General features: G+C 40.6%; 1 protein-coding gene across 1 annotated transcript in view; it reads left to right on the top strand.

Annotated features, from left to right (window-relative positions):
- dlg3 (discs, large homolog 3 (Drosophila)) overlaps nt 1-14,607 on the top strand; it is a 136,654-nt gene that overhangs the window by 11,674 nt on the left and 110,373 nt on the right. The window contains exon 3 of the mRNA XM_055926933.1: nt 551-636. Within this exon, the coding sequence (XP_055782908.1) occupies nt 551-636 (86 nt within the window). The remainder of the gene's footprint in view (nt 1-550; nt 637-14,607) is intronic.

Below are 14,607 nucleotides of genomic sequence, written 5' to 3' on the forward strand. Positions count from 1 at the left end.
TGACTGGATGTATTGATACACTATCGAAAGTGTCATTATTAACTTCACCATGCTAGATTTAATCAATTTTAAATTCAAGGTAACACAACAACATTTGGAAAGTGCTGGGGTATGAGTATTTTCTGAAGGCACTGTAGTTATAGGCCATAGACATCAGACAGTCCAACATCTTCATTCTATGCCCTTCGTTCAGATGGGATATTTGTGGAGAAATCTACCTCATCTAATTTATTCTAAACTCAGTTACGTAGGAGGCAGAGTGCTGATCTCTATTAGACCATACAAAGGATAACTTGTTATTGAAATTGGGGCTGTTTGGTCATTGACTTAATGATCAACTCTCCAGTCAGGATTTGAGTCATACAACAACATTTAGAAAACTTAACTGCATAGTAGTGAACAGATGCACACTGAAGAAAACAAGCAACATTCAGTGTTTTAATGATACATTATCTACAGGATATTTTTGTGGATTGTCATTCAAGTACTCATATCCCAGGGGACCGTGGCCTTTATTTCTATGACTTGTTGTTTATTTAATTCCTTGCAGATATCCAAGAATGTTACAAGGTGACCCTGCAACTGAACACAACACAGAACGGTGTGAAGAAGGCCAGTGCTGAGGATGCGGAGGAGGTGAGAAACTTAGAGAAAGGCCCGCTTCACTTTATCAGTCAAACTGTACACAATACAAAAATATGTAACCCGGATACCAGTTGTATGCCTTTACAAATACTCTATACATCTTACATAACGCACAAAATACTGTAGCTATCCTCACTTATATGAGCCACAATTCTCACCAAGTGGTTAAGACTATTGGCGCGATGCATAGGATGTTTGTTTGCCTTTTACACCATTTGCTACATTGGTGTCAGAAGTGAGGAGAGATAGGGGGAAGAGAGAAAGTAGCGGTTGTAAGGGAGAGATAGAGAGTGAGTGATACACAGAGAGAGTGAGAGAGAAAGTAGTTGTTGTCTGGGAGTGATAGATGAAGACAGACACCACAGCATTAGTCAGTTCAGCAATGGTAACACCATGTGCTCATCATGTGCTGCTGATAACAATGTCACCCAGTCCTTACATTACAAGTTGTTGCAATCAAATCACATGGTCACTGACAGTAATATTTATAGACAAGCTCTGGAAAAATAACCACTGATAAATTTGGTAGAAAGCAGTGTAGGCTCCTCAGAGGAGGAAGGGGAGGACCAATTTAAATAGTGAAACATTACAAAAGTATACTCGCGTCACCAAATAACTGATTAAAACACACTGTTTTGCAATTAAGGTCTACAGTAGCCTCAACAGCATCTTCTGGCTACATTGACTTCAATACAAACTTAGGAGGCTCATGGTTCTCATCCCCTTCCATAGACTTACACAGTATTCATAACGACTTCCAGAGGACAGCCTCCAACCTATCAGAGCTCTTTCAGCATGAACTGATATGCTGTCCATCCATATGCTGTCCATCCAATCAAAGAATCAGAGAATGAAAGCATAAGCTACAGCTAGCTAGCAGTGCATAAAGTGTGGTGGGTAGTTGACTCAATGAGAGAGAAAGACTATAGTTGAAAAGTTTTGAACAAATTGTTTTCAAAAAATATGGACAAGCAGCATAGAGAGAGAGCTAGCTATATTTCGTTGTATTTTTTAAAATTCTTAGTTAACCTTTCACTTACAGTACTTCTCTAGCTAATGTAGCTAATTTAGCCGACTCAACAACCTGACTCAAACCGAGAGGAATGCTATATATGTTAGCTAGCTGGCTAAGGCTATCCAACACTGCAACTCTTCCAAGTCAAGGTGAGCTTTCAGTTGTATTAAGTCCAAAAAGCCAAGGGAAAAGGTGAGAGGAGGAGAGCAGGAATTGCGATGCGAGAAGGAATTACACAACGATCAAAGTGATTATGCTGTATGTGGCTGCTATGTAAATGAACTGTGTGTGCGGGTGATCAAGGGCGTATTCATTCTGACGATTCTGTTGCAAAACATTTATTAAGCATACGCAAACGCAACAAAACGGGGGAAAGAAACACACCTTTCTATATAAGGTCCCACAGTTGACAGTGCACGTCAGAGCAGAAACTATACCATGAAGTCCAAGGAATCAAATCAAATCACATTTTAGTAGTCACATTCACCAAATACAACAGGTGTAGACTTTACAGTGAAATGCTTACTTACGAGCCCCTAACCAACAATGCAGTTTAAAAAATACGGATAAGAATCAGAAATAAAAGTAACAAGTAATTAAAGAGCAGCAGTAAAATAACAATAGTGAGACTATATACAAGGGGGTACCAGTACAGAGTCAATGTGCGGGGGCACTGGTTAGTTGAGGTAATATTTACATGTAGGTAGAGTTATTAAAGTGACTATGCATAGATGATAACAATGGAGGGTAGCAGCGGTGTAAAAGAGGGGGAGGAGGGGGGCAATGCAAATAGTCTGGGTAGCCATTTGATTAGGTGTTCAGGAGTCTTATGGTTTGTGTGTAGAAGCTGTTTAGAAGCCTCTTGGACCTAGACTTGGCACTCCGGTACCCCTTGCTGTGCGGTAGCAGAGAGAGCAGTCTATGACTAGGGTGGCTGGAGTCTTTGACAATTCTTAGGGCCTTTCTCTGACACCACTTGGTATAGAGGTCCTGAGTGGCAGGAAGCTTGGCCCCAGTGATGTACTGGGCGAAACGCACTAGAGGTCGACCGATTAATCGGAATGGCTGATTTTAATTAGGGCCGATTTCAAGTTTTCATAACAATCGGAAATCGGTAATTTTGGACACTGATTTGGCCTATTATTATTATTATAAAAAATAAATAAAAATGACACCTTTATTTAACAGTTAAGATCACATTCTTATTTTCAATGACGGCCTAGGAACGGTGGGTTAACTGCCTTGTTCAGGGGCAGAACGACAGATTTTTATCTTGTCAGCAACCTTACAGTGAACTAGTTCAACGCTCTAACCACCGGCCTCTCATTGCACTCCACAAGGAGCCTGCCTGTTACGCGAATGCAGTAAGAAGCCAAGGTAAGTTGCTAGCTAGCATTAAACTTATCTTATAAAAAACAATCAATCAATCATAATCACTAGTTAACTACACATGGTTGATGATATTACTAGTTTATCTAGCGTGTCCTCCGTTGCGCATTCTCGTAAAAAGGACTGTCGTTGCTCAACGTGTACCTAACCATAAACATCAATGCCTTTCTTAAAATCAATACACAAGTATATATTTTTAAACCTGCATATTTAGTTAATATTGCCTGCTAACATGAATTTATTTGTGTCACTTCTCTTGCAACAGAGTCAGGGTATATGCAGCAGTTTGGGCCGCCTGGCTCGTTGCGAACTGTGTGAAGACTATTTCTTCTTAACAAAGACAGCCAACTTCACCAAACGAGGGATGATTTAACAGAAGCGCATTTGTGAAAAAAGCACAATCGTTGCATGACTGTACCTAACCATAAACATCAATGCCTTTCTTAAAATCAATACACAGAAGTATATATTTTTAAACCTGCATAATTAGCTAAAAGAAATCCAGGTTAGCAGGCAATATTAACCAGGTGAAATTGTGTCACTTCTCTTGCGTTCATTTCACGCAGAGTCAGGGTATATGCAACAGTTTGGGCCGCCTGGCTCGTTGCGAACTAATTTGCCAGAATTTTACGTAATTATGACATAACATTGAAGGTTGTGTAATGTAACAGGAATATTTAGACTTATGGATGCCACCCGTTAGATAAAATACGGAACGGTTCCGTATTTCACTGAAAGAATAAATGTTTTGTTTTCGAGATGATAGTTTCCGGATTCGACCATATTAATGACCTAAGGCTCGTATCTCTGTGTGTTATTATGATATAATTAAGTCTATGATTTGATAGAGCAGTCTGACTGTGCGATGGTAGGCACCAGCAGGCTCGTAAGCGTTCATTCAATCAGCAATTTCATGCGTTTTGCCAGTAGCTTGTCGCTGTGCTTCAAGCATTGCGCTGTTTATGACTTCAAGCCTAACAACTCCTGAGATTAGGCTGGTGTAACCGATGTGAAATGGCTAGCTAGTTAGCGGGGTGCGCGCTAATTGCGTTTCAAACGTCACTCGCTCTGAGACTTGGAGTAGTTCCCATTGCTCTGCATGGGTAACGCTGCTTCGAGGGTGGCTGTTGTTGATGTGTTCCTGGTTCGAGCTCAGGTAGGAGCGAGGAGAGGGACGGAAGCTATACTGTTACACTGGCAATACTAAAGTGCCTATAAGAACATCCAATAGTCAAATTTTTTTTAAATACAAATGGTATAGAGAGAAATAGTCCTATAATTCCAATAATAACTACAATCTAAAACTTCTTACCTGGGAATATTGAAGACTCATGTTAAAAGGAACCACCAGCTTTCATATGTTCTCATGTTCTGAGCAAGGAACTTAAACGTTAGCTTTCTTACATGGCACATATTGCACTTTTACTTTCTTCTCCAACACTTTGTTTTTGCATTATTTAAACCAAATTGAACATGTTTCATTATTTATTTGAGGCTAAATAGATTTTATTGATGTATAATATTAAGTTAAAATAAGTGTTCATTCAGTATTGTTGTAATTGTCATTATTACAAATACATTTTAAATATTGTCTGATTAATCGGTATCGGCTTTTTTTGGTCCTCCAATAATCGATATCGCCGTTGAAAAATCATAATCGGTCGACCTCTAATACGCACCACCCTCTGTAGTGCCTTGCGGTCGGAGGCTGAGCAGTTGCCATACCAGGCAGTGATGCAACCAGTCAGGATGATCTCGATGGTGCAGCTGTAGAACCTTTTGAGGATCTGAGGACCCATGCCAAATCTTTTGCGTCTCCTGAGGGGGAACAGGTTTTGTCGTGCGCTCTTCGACTGTTTTGGTGTGCTTGGACCATGTTAGTTTGTTGCTGATGTGACCACCAAGGAACTTGAAGCTCTCAAACTGCTCCACTGCAGCCCCGTCGATGAGAATGGGGGCGTGCTCGGGCCTCTTTTTCCTGTAGTCCACAATCATCTCCTTTGTCTTGATCACGTTGAGGGAGATTTTGTTGTTCTGGCACCACACGGCCAGGTCTCTGACCTCCTCCCTATAGGCTGTCTCATCGTTGACGGTGATTAGGCCTACCACTGTTGTGTCATCGGCAAACTTACTGATGGTGTTGGAGTCGTGCATGGCAGTGCTGTCGAGTGAATGGGGAGTACAGGAGGGGACTGTGAGCACACACCCCTGAGGGGCACCTGTGTTGAGGATCAGCGTGGTGGATGTGTTGTTACCTACACTAACCACCTGGGGGCGGCCCGTCAGGAAGTCCAGGATCCAGTTGCAGAGGGAGGTGTTTAGTCCCAGGGTCCTTAGCTTGTTGAGGAGCTTTGAGGACACTATGGTGTTGAACGCTGAGCTGTAGTCAATGAATAGAATTCTCACAAAGGTGTTCCTTTTCTCCATGTGGGAAAGGGCGGTGTGGAGTGCAATAGAGATTGCATCGTCTGTGGATCTGTTGGGTCAGTGCTTCCCGTAGATCTCCAAGATATACTGAACAAAAATATAAATGGAACATGCAACAATTTCAACGATTTTACTGAGTTACATTTATTATTAGGAAATCAGCCAATTGAAATGAATTCATTAGGCCCTAATCTATGAATTTCGCGTGACTGGGCAGGGGCATCCCAATATTGGGATGAGTTTGGACGTCCGCAGGTGTTATTAAAATATGCAGATTAAAATGTTAAAATCCCCCAGGGCCCGGTCTTCCGGGAATTCATCAAGTAAAGTCTATCGGACATTTGGTTTCCGCGTTATAAATGTTTAATTTTGGGATATTTTTCTACTGTACCAACCGTTTCTCATAAACGGAAAAGACTTGGAAGTAGAAACTCGTTGAGCACAGGTTTGGCCAAATGTACTTTTAGCCCAGAAACAAGATAGCCTCGAGGCCTCAACACTCTTTGAATTAATGCCAATTTTCTGGGATTAAAGGTCAAAATCCGTTAAGGCAGGTTTCGGAGCTCTGTGATTTCTGTGATTTTCTGTTCTCACACACACACAGTCAATGTGGAGTGACACATTGTGGGGCTTACAGACACACAGAACCTGCAATAGTTACCTCCGTTCGAACCATCAAATAACCGTCAGACCTAGAGCCCTGAAACTTTATACACCTGTACTATGGCTTAAGTCGGTAGTGCACGGTGAGTTATGTTGCTCTAGAATGTTCTCAGGCCGAGAAACAGCCTCGTCCATTTGCAATAACTTAAATTAATTTTTAACGTCGCGAAAATGACGACACAAAAGTCCCAGAATCACAAGACTAGGTGCATTGAATCTGCCTCGGCCCATAGACCCTAAAGTTTCTGTCCGATGGCTCTTTCAGGGACCCCGTAGCAACTCCCGGAAAAAGTAAATTTTCATCACTATTTAAGGTCGCTGCTCGGGCTCCGAATTACCTATCAAGCTGAAACTCGTCGGGGTCGCCTCAGCTAGGCCTACACATAATGTCAGAACTGGACCCGCAGCAAGAATGTAACTACGTGTTTTACGTTTTTTTTGATGGTTTAAACAGAAGGCACTGTGTGATTTTTGGGCCGGCTCTGAAATATGTGATGGCTGGCTTCTAAACGAGTTGGACAAAGTGGGTTTAGTGTCAGTATGTATCAGTTTGGTGTCAGTATGATATCTTATTGAGTGATTGCTGACTTGATGGCAGTATAATATATTGGCATTGGACATTTTAATATTGCAAATGGACAGTGTACATTTCCAATGTATTTAATGAGGGATGGACAGGCTGAAATCAACACCAACGAGCGATGGAGAGGAACCACTATCACTGCTCGGCCATCCCGAGTTCAACGAGCCAGTCAATTGGGCATTTCTGCAGTATATTAGAGCATGTCCAATTCGTGATGGTAAATGCCCATTTTAAGACATTGCAAATGGACAGTTTCCATTTGTAATTGGAAAGTGTCCATTACACATATGCTATATTGTCAGTGTGAACATGCTCTTCTGCAAGTTGACAGTGTCCATTGCCGATGTATATCCATAAGGACTTCTATTGCGAAATGGACATGCTGAGTCAACATCAACAAGAAATTCTTCCTTCCTATGATCAAACATGACAAATATATCTTATAGGTTGATTCAGGGCTTTACATGGTAATATATATCATTTGGTCGGTATATATGCCATTTGGGAATTTCTTATGCCAGTTGGACATGGTTCACTGACTTGGGTTTGGAAACTAAGTTCCTATGATTATATATGGCAAATCGACAAAACATCCTGATTTGGTACTTTCAATACTTATAAATGCCATTTGGACATTTCTTATGCCATTTGGACATGGTTCACGTACTTTTGGGTACGGAAGCCAACTTCCTATATGATCATATATGGCAAAGGGACAAAACATAGGTCTTATGGACAAACTCAATAAAATAAGACAAATGTATGTCGATACGGTTTCTACATATGTATAATTGACACAAGAAAATCGACCCAAAAAGCACTTTTTATGAGGTTTTAAAATTTTGAAAAAAATAGAGATTTTGAAAATTTCACCCTTGGGATCTGACTTTGTGACCATTTCCCATATGAAAATCTACAGTGGAGTGCGCTCGCCACCTATGGGATTTTTGGTTTCTTACACTTTGTAATGTTCCGGTTGCAATATGGTTTTGCCCATTTTTGCCCATTATTTTTGATATGATTAACTTTTATTTTGTTAAGACATTTTACTATTACTTAATCTGACTGTTCTTAATTGATGATTCCTTAAACATTTGGTAAACCTATAGATTTTACATGTAAACTGGTTTGTCTACGACAGATTTAAAAAATGTATCAATTGACCAATTTGGCACATTTGGGTAGACTTGATCCAAATATTGTCCAGTATTGCAATGCTTTACTGGACCAATCTGAAACTTTGCGCACACACTGCTGCCATCTCGTGGCCAAAATCTAAATTGTGCCTAAACTGCAATATTATATTATGACCTTTCTCTTGCATTTCAAAGATGATGAAAAAGTATTTTTGAAAATTTTATTTTTTGTTTGTATTATCTTTTACCAGATCTAATGTGTTATATTCTCCAACATTCACATTTCCAAGAACTTCAAAGTGTGTCCTTTGAAATGGTATAAAGCACCTGCTTTTGGCATTAAACAAAGCATGTGTGACTATGTATGCTGATGATTCAACCATATACGCATCAGCAACCAAAACTAATGAAGTCACTGAAACCCTTAACAAAGAGTTGATATCTGTTTTGGAATGGGTGGCCAGTAATAAACTGGTCCTGAACATCTCTAAAACTAAGAGCATTGTATTTGGTACAAATCTTGTAATGAATGGTGTGCCTGTTGAACAAGTTGAGGTGACTAAATTACTTGCCTTTACTTTAGATTGTAAATTGTCATGGTCAAAACATATAGATTCAATGGTTGTAAAGATGGGGAGAGGTCTGTCCATTTTATTTTTATTTTTTATTTCACCTTTATTTAACCAGGTAGGCTAGTTGAGAACAAGTTCTCATTTGCAACTGCGACCTGGCCAAGATAAAGCATAGCAGTGTGAACAGACAACAACACAGAGTTACACATGGAGTAAACAATAAACAAGTCAATAGCATGGTAGGAAAAAGAGAATCTATATACAATGTGTGCAAAAGGCATGAGGTAGGCAATAAATCGAATAATTACAATTTAGCAGATTAACACTGGAGTGATAAATCATCAGATGATCATGTGCAAGAAGAGATACTGGTGTGCAAAAGAGCAGAAAAGTAAATAAATAAAAGCAGTATGGGGGTGAGGTAGGTAAATTGGGTGGGTAGTTTACAGATGGACTATGTACAGCTGCAGCGATCGGTTAGCTGCTCGGATAGCAGATTTTTAAAGTTGTTGAGGGAGATAAAAGTCTCCAACTTCAGAGATTTTTGCAATTCGTTCCAGTCGCAGGCAGCAGAGAACTGGAAGGAAAGGCGTCCAAATTAGGTTTTGGCTTTAGGGATGATCAGTGAGATACACCTGCTGGAGCGCGTGCTACGGGTGGGTGTAGCCATCGTGACCAGTGAACTGAGATAAGGCGGCACTTTACCTAGCATAGCCTTGTAGATGACCTGGAGCCAGTGGGTCTGACGACGAACATGTAGCGAGGGCCAGCCGACTAGGGCATACAGGTCGCAGTGGTGGGTCGTATAAGGTGCTTTAGTAACAAAACGGATGGCACTGTGATAAACTGCATCCAGTTTGCTAAGTAGAGTATTGGAAGCTATTTTGTAGATGACATCGCCGAAGTCGAGGATCGGTAGGATAGTCAGTTTTACTAGGGTAAGTTTGGCGGCGTGAGTGAAGGAGGCTTTGTTCCGGAATAGAAAGCCGACTCTAGATTTGATTTTGGATTGGAGATGTTTGATATGAGTCTGGAAGGAGAGTTTGCAGTCTAGCCAGACACCTAGGTACTTATAGATGTCCACATATTCTAGGTCGGAACCGTCCAGGGTGGTGATGCTAGTCGGGCGTGCGGGTGCAGGCAGCGAACGGTTGAAAAGCATGCATTTGGTTTCACTAGCATTTAAGAGCAGTTGGAGGCCACGGAAGGAGTGTTGTATGGCATTGAAGCTCATTTGGAGGTTAGATAGCACAGTGTCCAGGGAAGGGCTAATAAGGATATGATCTGCTTTTTTGACACCACACTCCAAAAGCAAGTTCTCCAGGCTTTAGTTTAGTCTTATCTTGATTATTGTCCAGTCATGTGGTCGAGTGCTGCAAGGAAAGATCTAGTTAAGCTGCAGCTGGCCCAGAACATAGTGGCACAGCTTCATTGTAATCAGAGGGCTGATATATATACTATGCACGCCAGTCTCTCTTGGCTAAAAGTTGAGGAGAGACTGACTGCATCACATCTTTTTATAAGAAACACTAATGTGTTAAATCCCAAATGTGTTTGCTCAGTCAACTTACACAGAGCTTTGACACATACACTTACCCCACCAGACATGCCACCAGGAGTCTTTTCACAGTCCCCACATCCAGAACAAATTCAAGAAAGCTTACAGTATTATATAGAGCCATTATTGCATGGAACTCCGTTCCATATCATATTGCTCAAATAAACAGCAAACCTGGTTTCAAAAAACAGATAAAGCAACAACTTAGGGCACAACGCCCCTACCCTATTTGACCTAGATTGTTTGTGTGTATGTATTGATATGTAGGCTACATGTGCCTTTAAAAAAAAAAAAATGTAGTTCTGTCCTTGAGCTATTCTTGTCTATTAATGTTCTGTATTGTTTCATGTTTTGTGTGGACCCCAGGAAGAGTAGCTGATGCAGCGAAATGCTTGTGTTTCTAGCTCCTACAGGGCAGTAATACAATACAGATACAATATCAATACACAAATAATCCAGAAAAATACCAAAACAATAAATAAATGCATCCCCTATATAGTAAGCATGTATCTAAAATGAAGTTGCTGGGGTCTTTTTTGATGGGGATGGGTTCCACTGCTCTGCTAAAATATTGTTGGCCAATACAATACTGAAATACTGTAATATATGCCATTTACGCAGCAGACACTTTCCACACATTTTAGTATGAGTCTCCAGTGGGAATCGAGCCCACAACTCTGGTGTTGCTAATGCCATGCTCTTATGAACTGACACACGTACAGGACCACTACAATACATAAGTACAATACTGTAAAATACAATACACAATTACAATACAGGTCCCCATGAGTGTACCACCCTCCTTTAGACCATGGATGAGGCATGCAATGATTTTCAATACAGACCTGCCAGACTTGAATTCGCCATGCCAAAAGGTTTTACCCCAGACGCATGAACAATGAGGATATTTACTGTGATTTGGATGACAACCTATGGCCAAATGCTTAAGACAGGCTTGATGAAAACTAGTGCCTGCTAAACATTGTTTCGTTTTTTTCCCCCACTTCTTTCATTCGATTACATTGTGAAAGCTGTTTTCAGTGATGAAACCTTTTTGATCACACATGGGATAGAAATTATGGAAATTATGGAATTATGGAAATGTTATGTTAAGTCAATTTTAATTGGTAGTGCACGTGTATTGCCTAATGTGGAAACAGTGTAATGTACTGCAATTTACAGTACTGTATCATATTTCATTCAAAGGGCAATTTTAAAACATGCATCTTACATGTTTTACTATTTGATTAACTCGTTGATAAAATAACTAAATTAGTGCTGAGCGATTAGTGCTTTTTTAGGTCGGTTTGATTTTTTTTTTTTTTTATCACAGATTTCGATTATGATCATAAAAAAAAAAAATGTAATGCACTATGCATTACGTGAGTTGAATTCTGTAACATCACAGAATAAAACCATTAATAATTGTGACCGACAGGCTCAATTCGTTCTTATGTAGCAACATTTTAAATTGTGTTTTTTTACATTGGATGCAAGTAGAGACTCAGAGCTAGAAAATGGTCTATAATACACTAAATTTGACGAACAATGGGAAAGTAATTCTGCTTTGAAAGTTGATAAACTTGTAACCTCACTTTTGAGAAAATAGCCCTTGAAAGTTTTGGTAAACCTACCGGAGAGCTCTTCTTTGTCTACACCGATTCAGCATCGTTCACACCCTCTTAAGCCTTAGTCCAACCCACCTCTTTAACGATTCACATGTGAGGCCATGTACTAAACAACCAAAGATTTCAAGACTAAAGGCTGGTTTATACTATGGGTGTGTTCATAAATGAAATCTGGAGTGCCAGAGTGCACTCTGGGCATTCAACTCAGAGCGTTGTCAGATTGTCTGTTTGTAAATTCTGAGCTTTTCGCTCTCAGAGCGTTCAGAGCGCACATTGGACGCTCTGGCTGAGGGGTAGGGTTGATCCAAGCATTCTGACCTCACAGCGGCAGTCAAGCACCCAAGCTAACGTTGGCTAGCTTGCTAGCTACTTCCAGACACAAATGAGAGAACAGCTAACTCTGACCATTTTACTCGCACTAACAGAGCTGGTTAGGCTGTTTTTATGTTATAAAGAGCATTGGTGACTAACCGTGCTGCTGGCAAAAATTTAATTACCCCTTTTAGCCGACGTTTACTGACACTGGACATATTCAACAGGTGTTGAGAATTCGTAAATTCGTCAGTTATTCTGAGAATTTACCAGCTACGTCTATCGACAGTTGTCGCAGTGACATCATGAACATTCTATTGAAATGGTTACTTGCATAGTGGACTCTCTTGTTTAGACATGTAGCTAGCTAGCTAATAATAATAATCCCAACTCATAACGTTACTACCCTGCATGAATCTGCAGGTACCTAACCAACCAGGTTCAATGTTAGCTAGCTAGCTAAAATTAGGCTATAACTAGCAATGCAAATGGCTCTGAGATACGTGTATGATCTGTGTAGTAATATTATTCGTAACGTTAGCTAGCGAGCCAGCCACCTGTTAGCTAACAGTACACTTTAACTTGAAATTAAAACGACTTTCTGACAAAATTAGAAATGTGTAATATCTGAAAATGTAGCTAGATAGACTATCTTACATGGATGAACGCTTCTCCCTCTCTGTCACAGATGCCATGGGGGTCCTTAGTTTGAAGATGTAATCCAGAGACAGGTGTTTTATACAACAGCCTTCTGTGTGTTTTCTTTTCGACTCCCTGTGCACATTTGCAATCAAACGCCAGAATTTTCTCAATCTCCTTAGCTGTCATACACTAATGCCACTGGGCATTCCCCTGATTTCAAAACTCGGTCCTCCAGAAAGTGGAGAGCAACACTTTTGCATTTCTACTATGTGATATCTTTCAAGAATGCCACGTTAGAAATGATTTACGACACATACTGACCAGCTGTAACGCTCGTCGAAAGGATGAGACCAAGGTGCAGCGTGGTACGTGTTCATGATTCTTTATTAAATCCGAACTCCAAACAAAACAACAACGAACGTCACGTTCCGTAGGCTACGCAGAGCTAACAAAAAACAACATCCCACAACCTAAGGTGGCAAAACAGGCTGCCTAAGTATGATTCCCAATCAGAGACAACGATAGACAGCTGTCCCTGATTGAGAACCATACCCGGCCAAAACATAGAAACACAAAACCTAGAAATAAAGAACATAGAATGCCCACCCAAATCACACCCTGACCAAACCAAATAGAGACATAAAAATGCTCTCTAAGGTCAGGGCGTGACACCAGCTCATGTTATAGACAGAAGCGTGTTTCATGGCAGACCATTCCGAACTTATCTCTCAGCATGTCCAGCCTACCCATTATCTCAGCCAATCATGGCTAGCGGGAAATTTCTTATTTTTTTAGTGGCTAAACCAACTAGGCTCGTAATTTAACAATATTATTAGTATTTACAGATGGCATACCAGTTTGTTATTAAGGCACATGAAAGTTCACATGTTCCAGGAGGCATTTCTGCCAAAAAATGCATTTATAGTTAAAAAAAAAATTATGTTGAAATGGCTCTCCTGTGAAGTAGTGATGCGTGACATACGCATACTGAAATAAGTCACAATTGGTTGTGACTACCCATTATCAACCATAATTTATTCACATTACTTTACTTTAATAAAATATTTCAGTTGTTGTGGATCTCTATTATTTCATTCCAAGTCATCATCTCATCTCTATAGAACTGCTGCCCCTGCTGTCTGACAGAATCACAGTTTTAGTAGATGAATACCAACTATCAATTACCTAGATCAGGGATGGGAAACTGCCATCATGCAGCCTGTGGCCCCCCTTTTGTAGGCCCGCAGATCAATATATACAGTGCATTCGGAAAGTATTCAGAACCCTTGACTTTTTCCACATTTTGTTACGTAACAGCCTTATTCTAAAATTGATTAAATGTTTTTTTCCCCTCATCAATCTACACACAATACCCGATAATGACAAAGCAAAAACAGTTTTTTAGATATTTTTGCAAATGTAAAACAAAAAAACAACACGGAAATATTACATTTACATATGTATTCAGACCCTTTACTCAGTACTTTTGTTGAAGCACCTTTGGCAGCGATTACAGCCTCAAGTCTTCTTGGGTATGATGCTACACGCTTGGCACACCTATATTTGATGCGTTTCTCCCATTCTTCTCTGCACATCCTCTCAAGATCTGTCAGGTTGGATGGGGCTCAGCTATTTTCAGGTCTCTCCAGAGATGTTCGATCGGGTTCAAGTCTGGGTTCTGGCTGGGCCACTCAAGGACATTCGGAGACTTGTCCCGAAGCCACTCCCGCGTTGTCTTGGCTCTGTGCTTAGAGTCGTTGTTCTGTTGGAAGGTCAACCTTCGCCACAGTCTGAAGTCCTGAGCGCTCTGGAGCAAGTTTTCATCAAGGATCTCTCTGTACTTCGTTCATCTTTCCCTCGATCTTGACTAGTCTCCCAGTCCCTGCCACTGAAAAACATCCCCACAGCATGATGCTGCCACCACTATGCTTCACCGTAGGGATGGTTCCAGGTTTCCTCCAGACGTGACACTTGGCATTAATGGCTTGGTTTTTGCACTGACATGCACTGTCAACTGTGGGACCTGATATAGACAGG

Source organism: Salvelinus fontinalis, chromosome 6 (assembly GCF_029448725.1).
Source record: "Salvelinus fontinalis isolate EN_2023a chromosome 6, ASM2944872v1, whole genome shotgun sequence".
Classification (NCBI taxonomy): Eukaryota; Metazoa; Chordata; class Actinopteri; order Salmoniformes; family Salmonidae; genus Salvelinus; species Salvelinus fontinalis.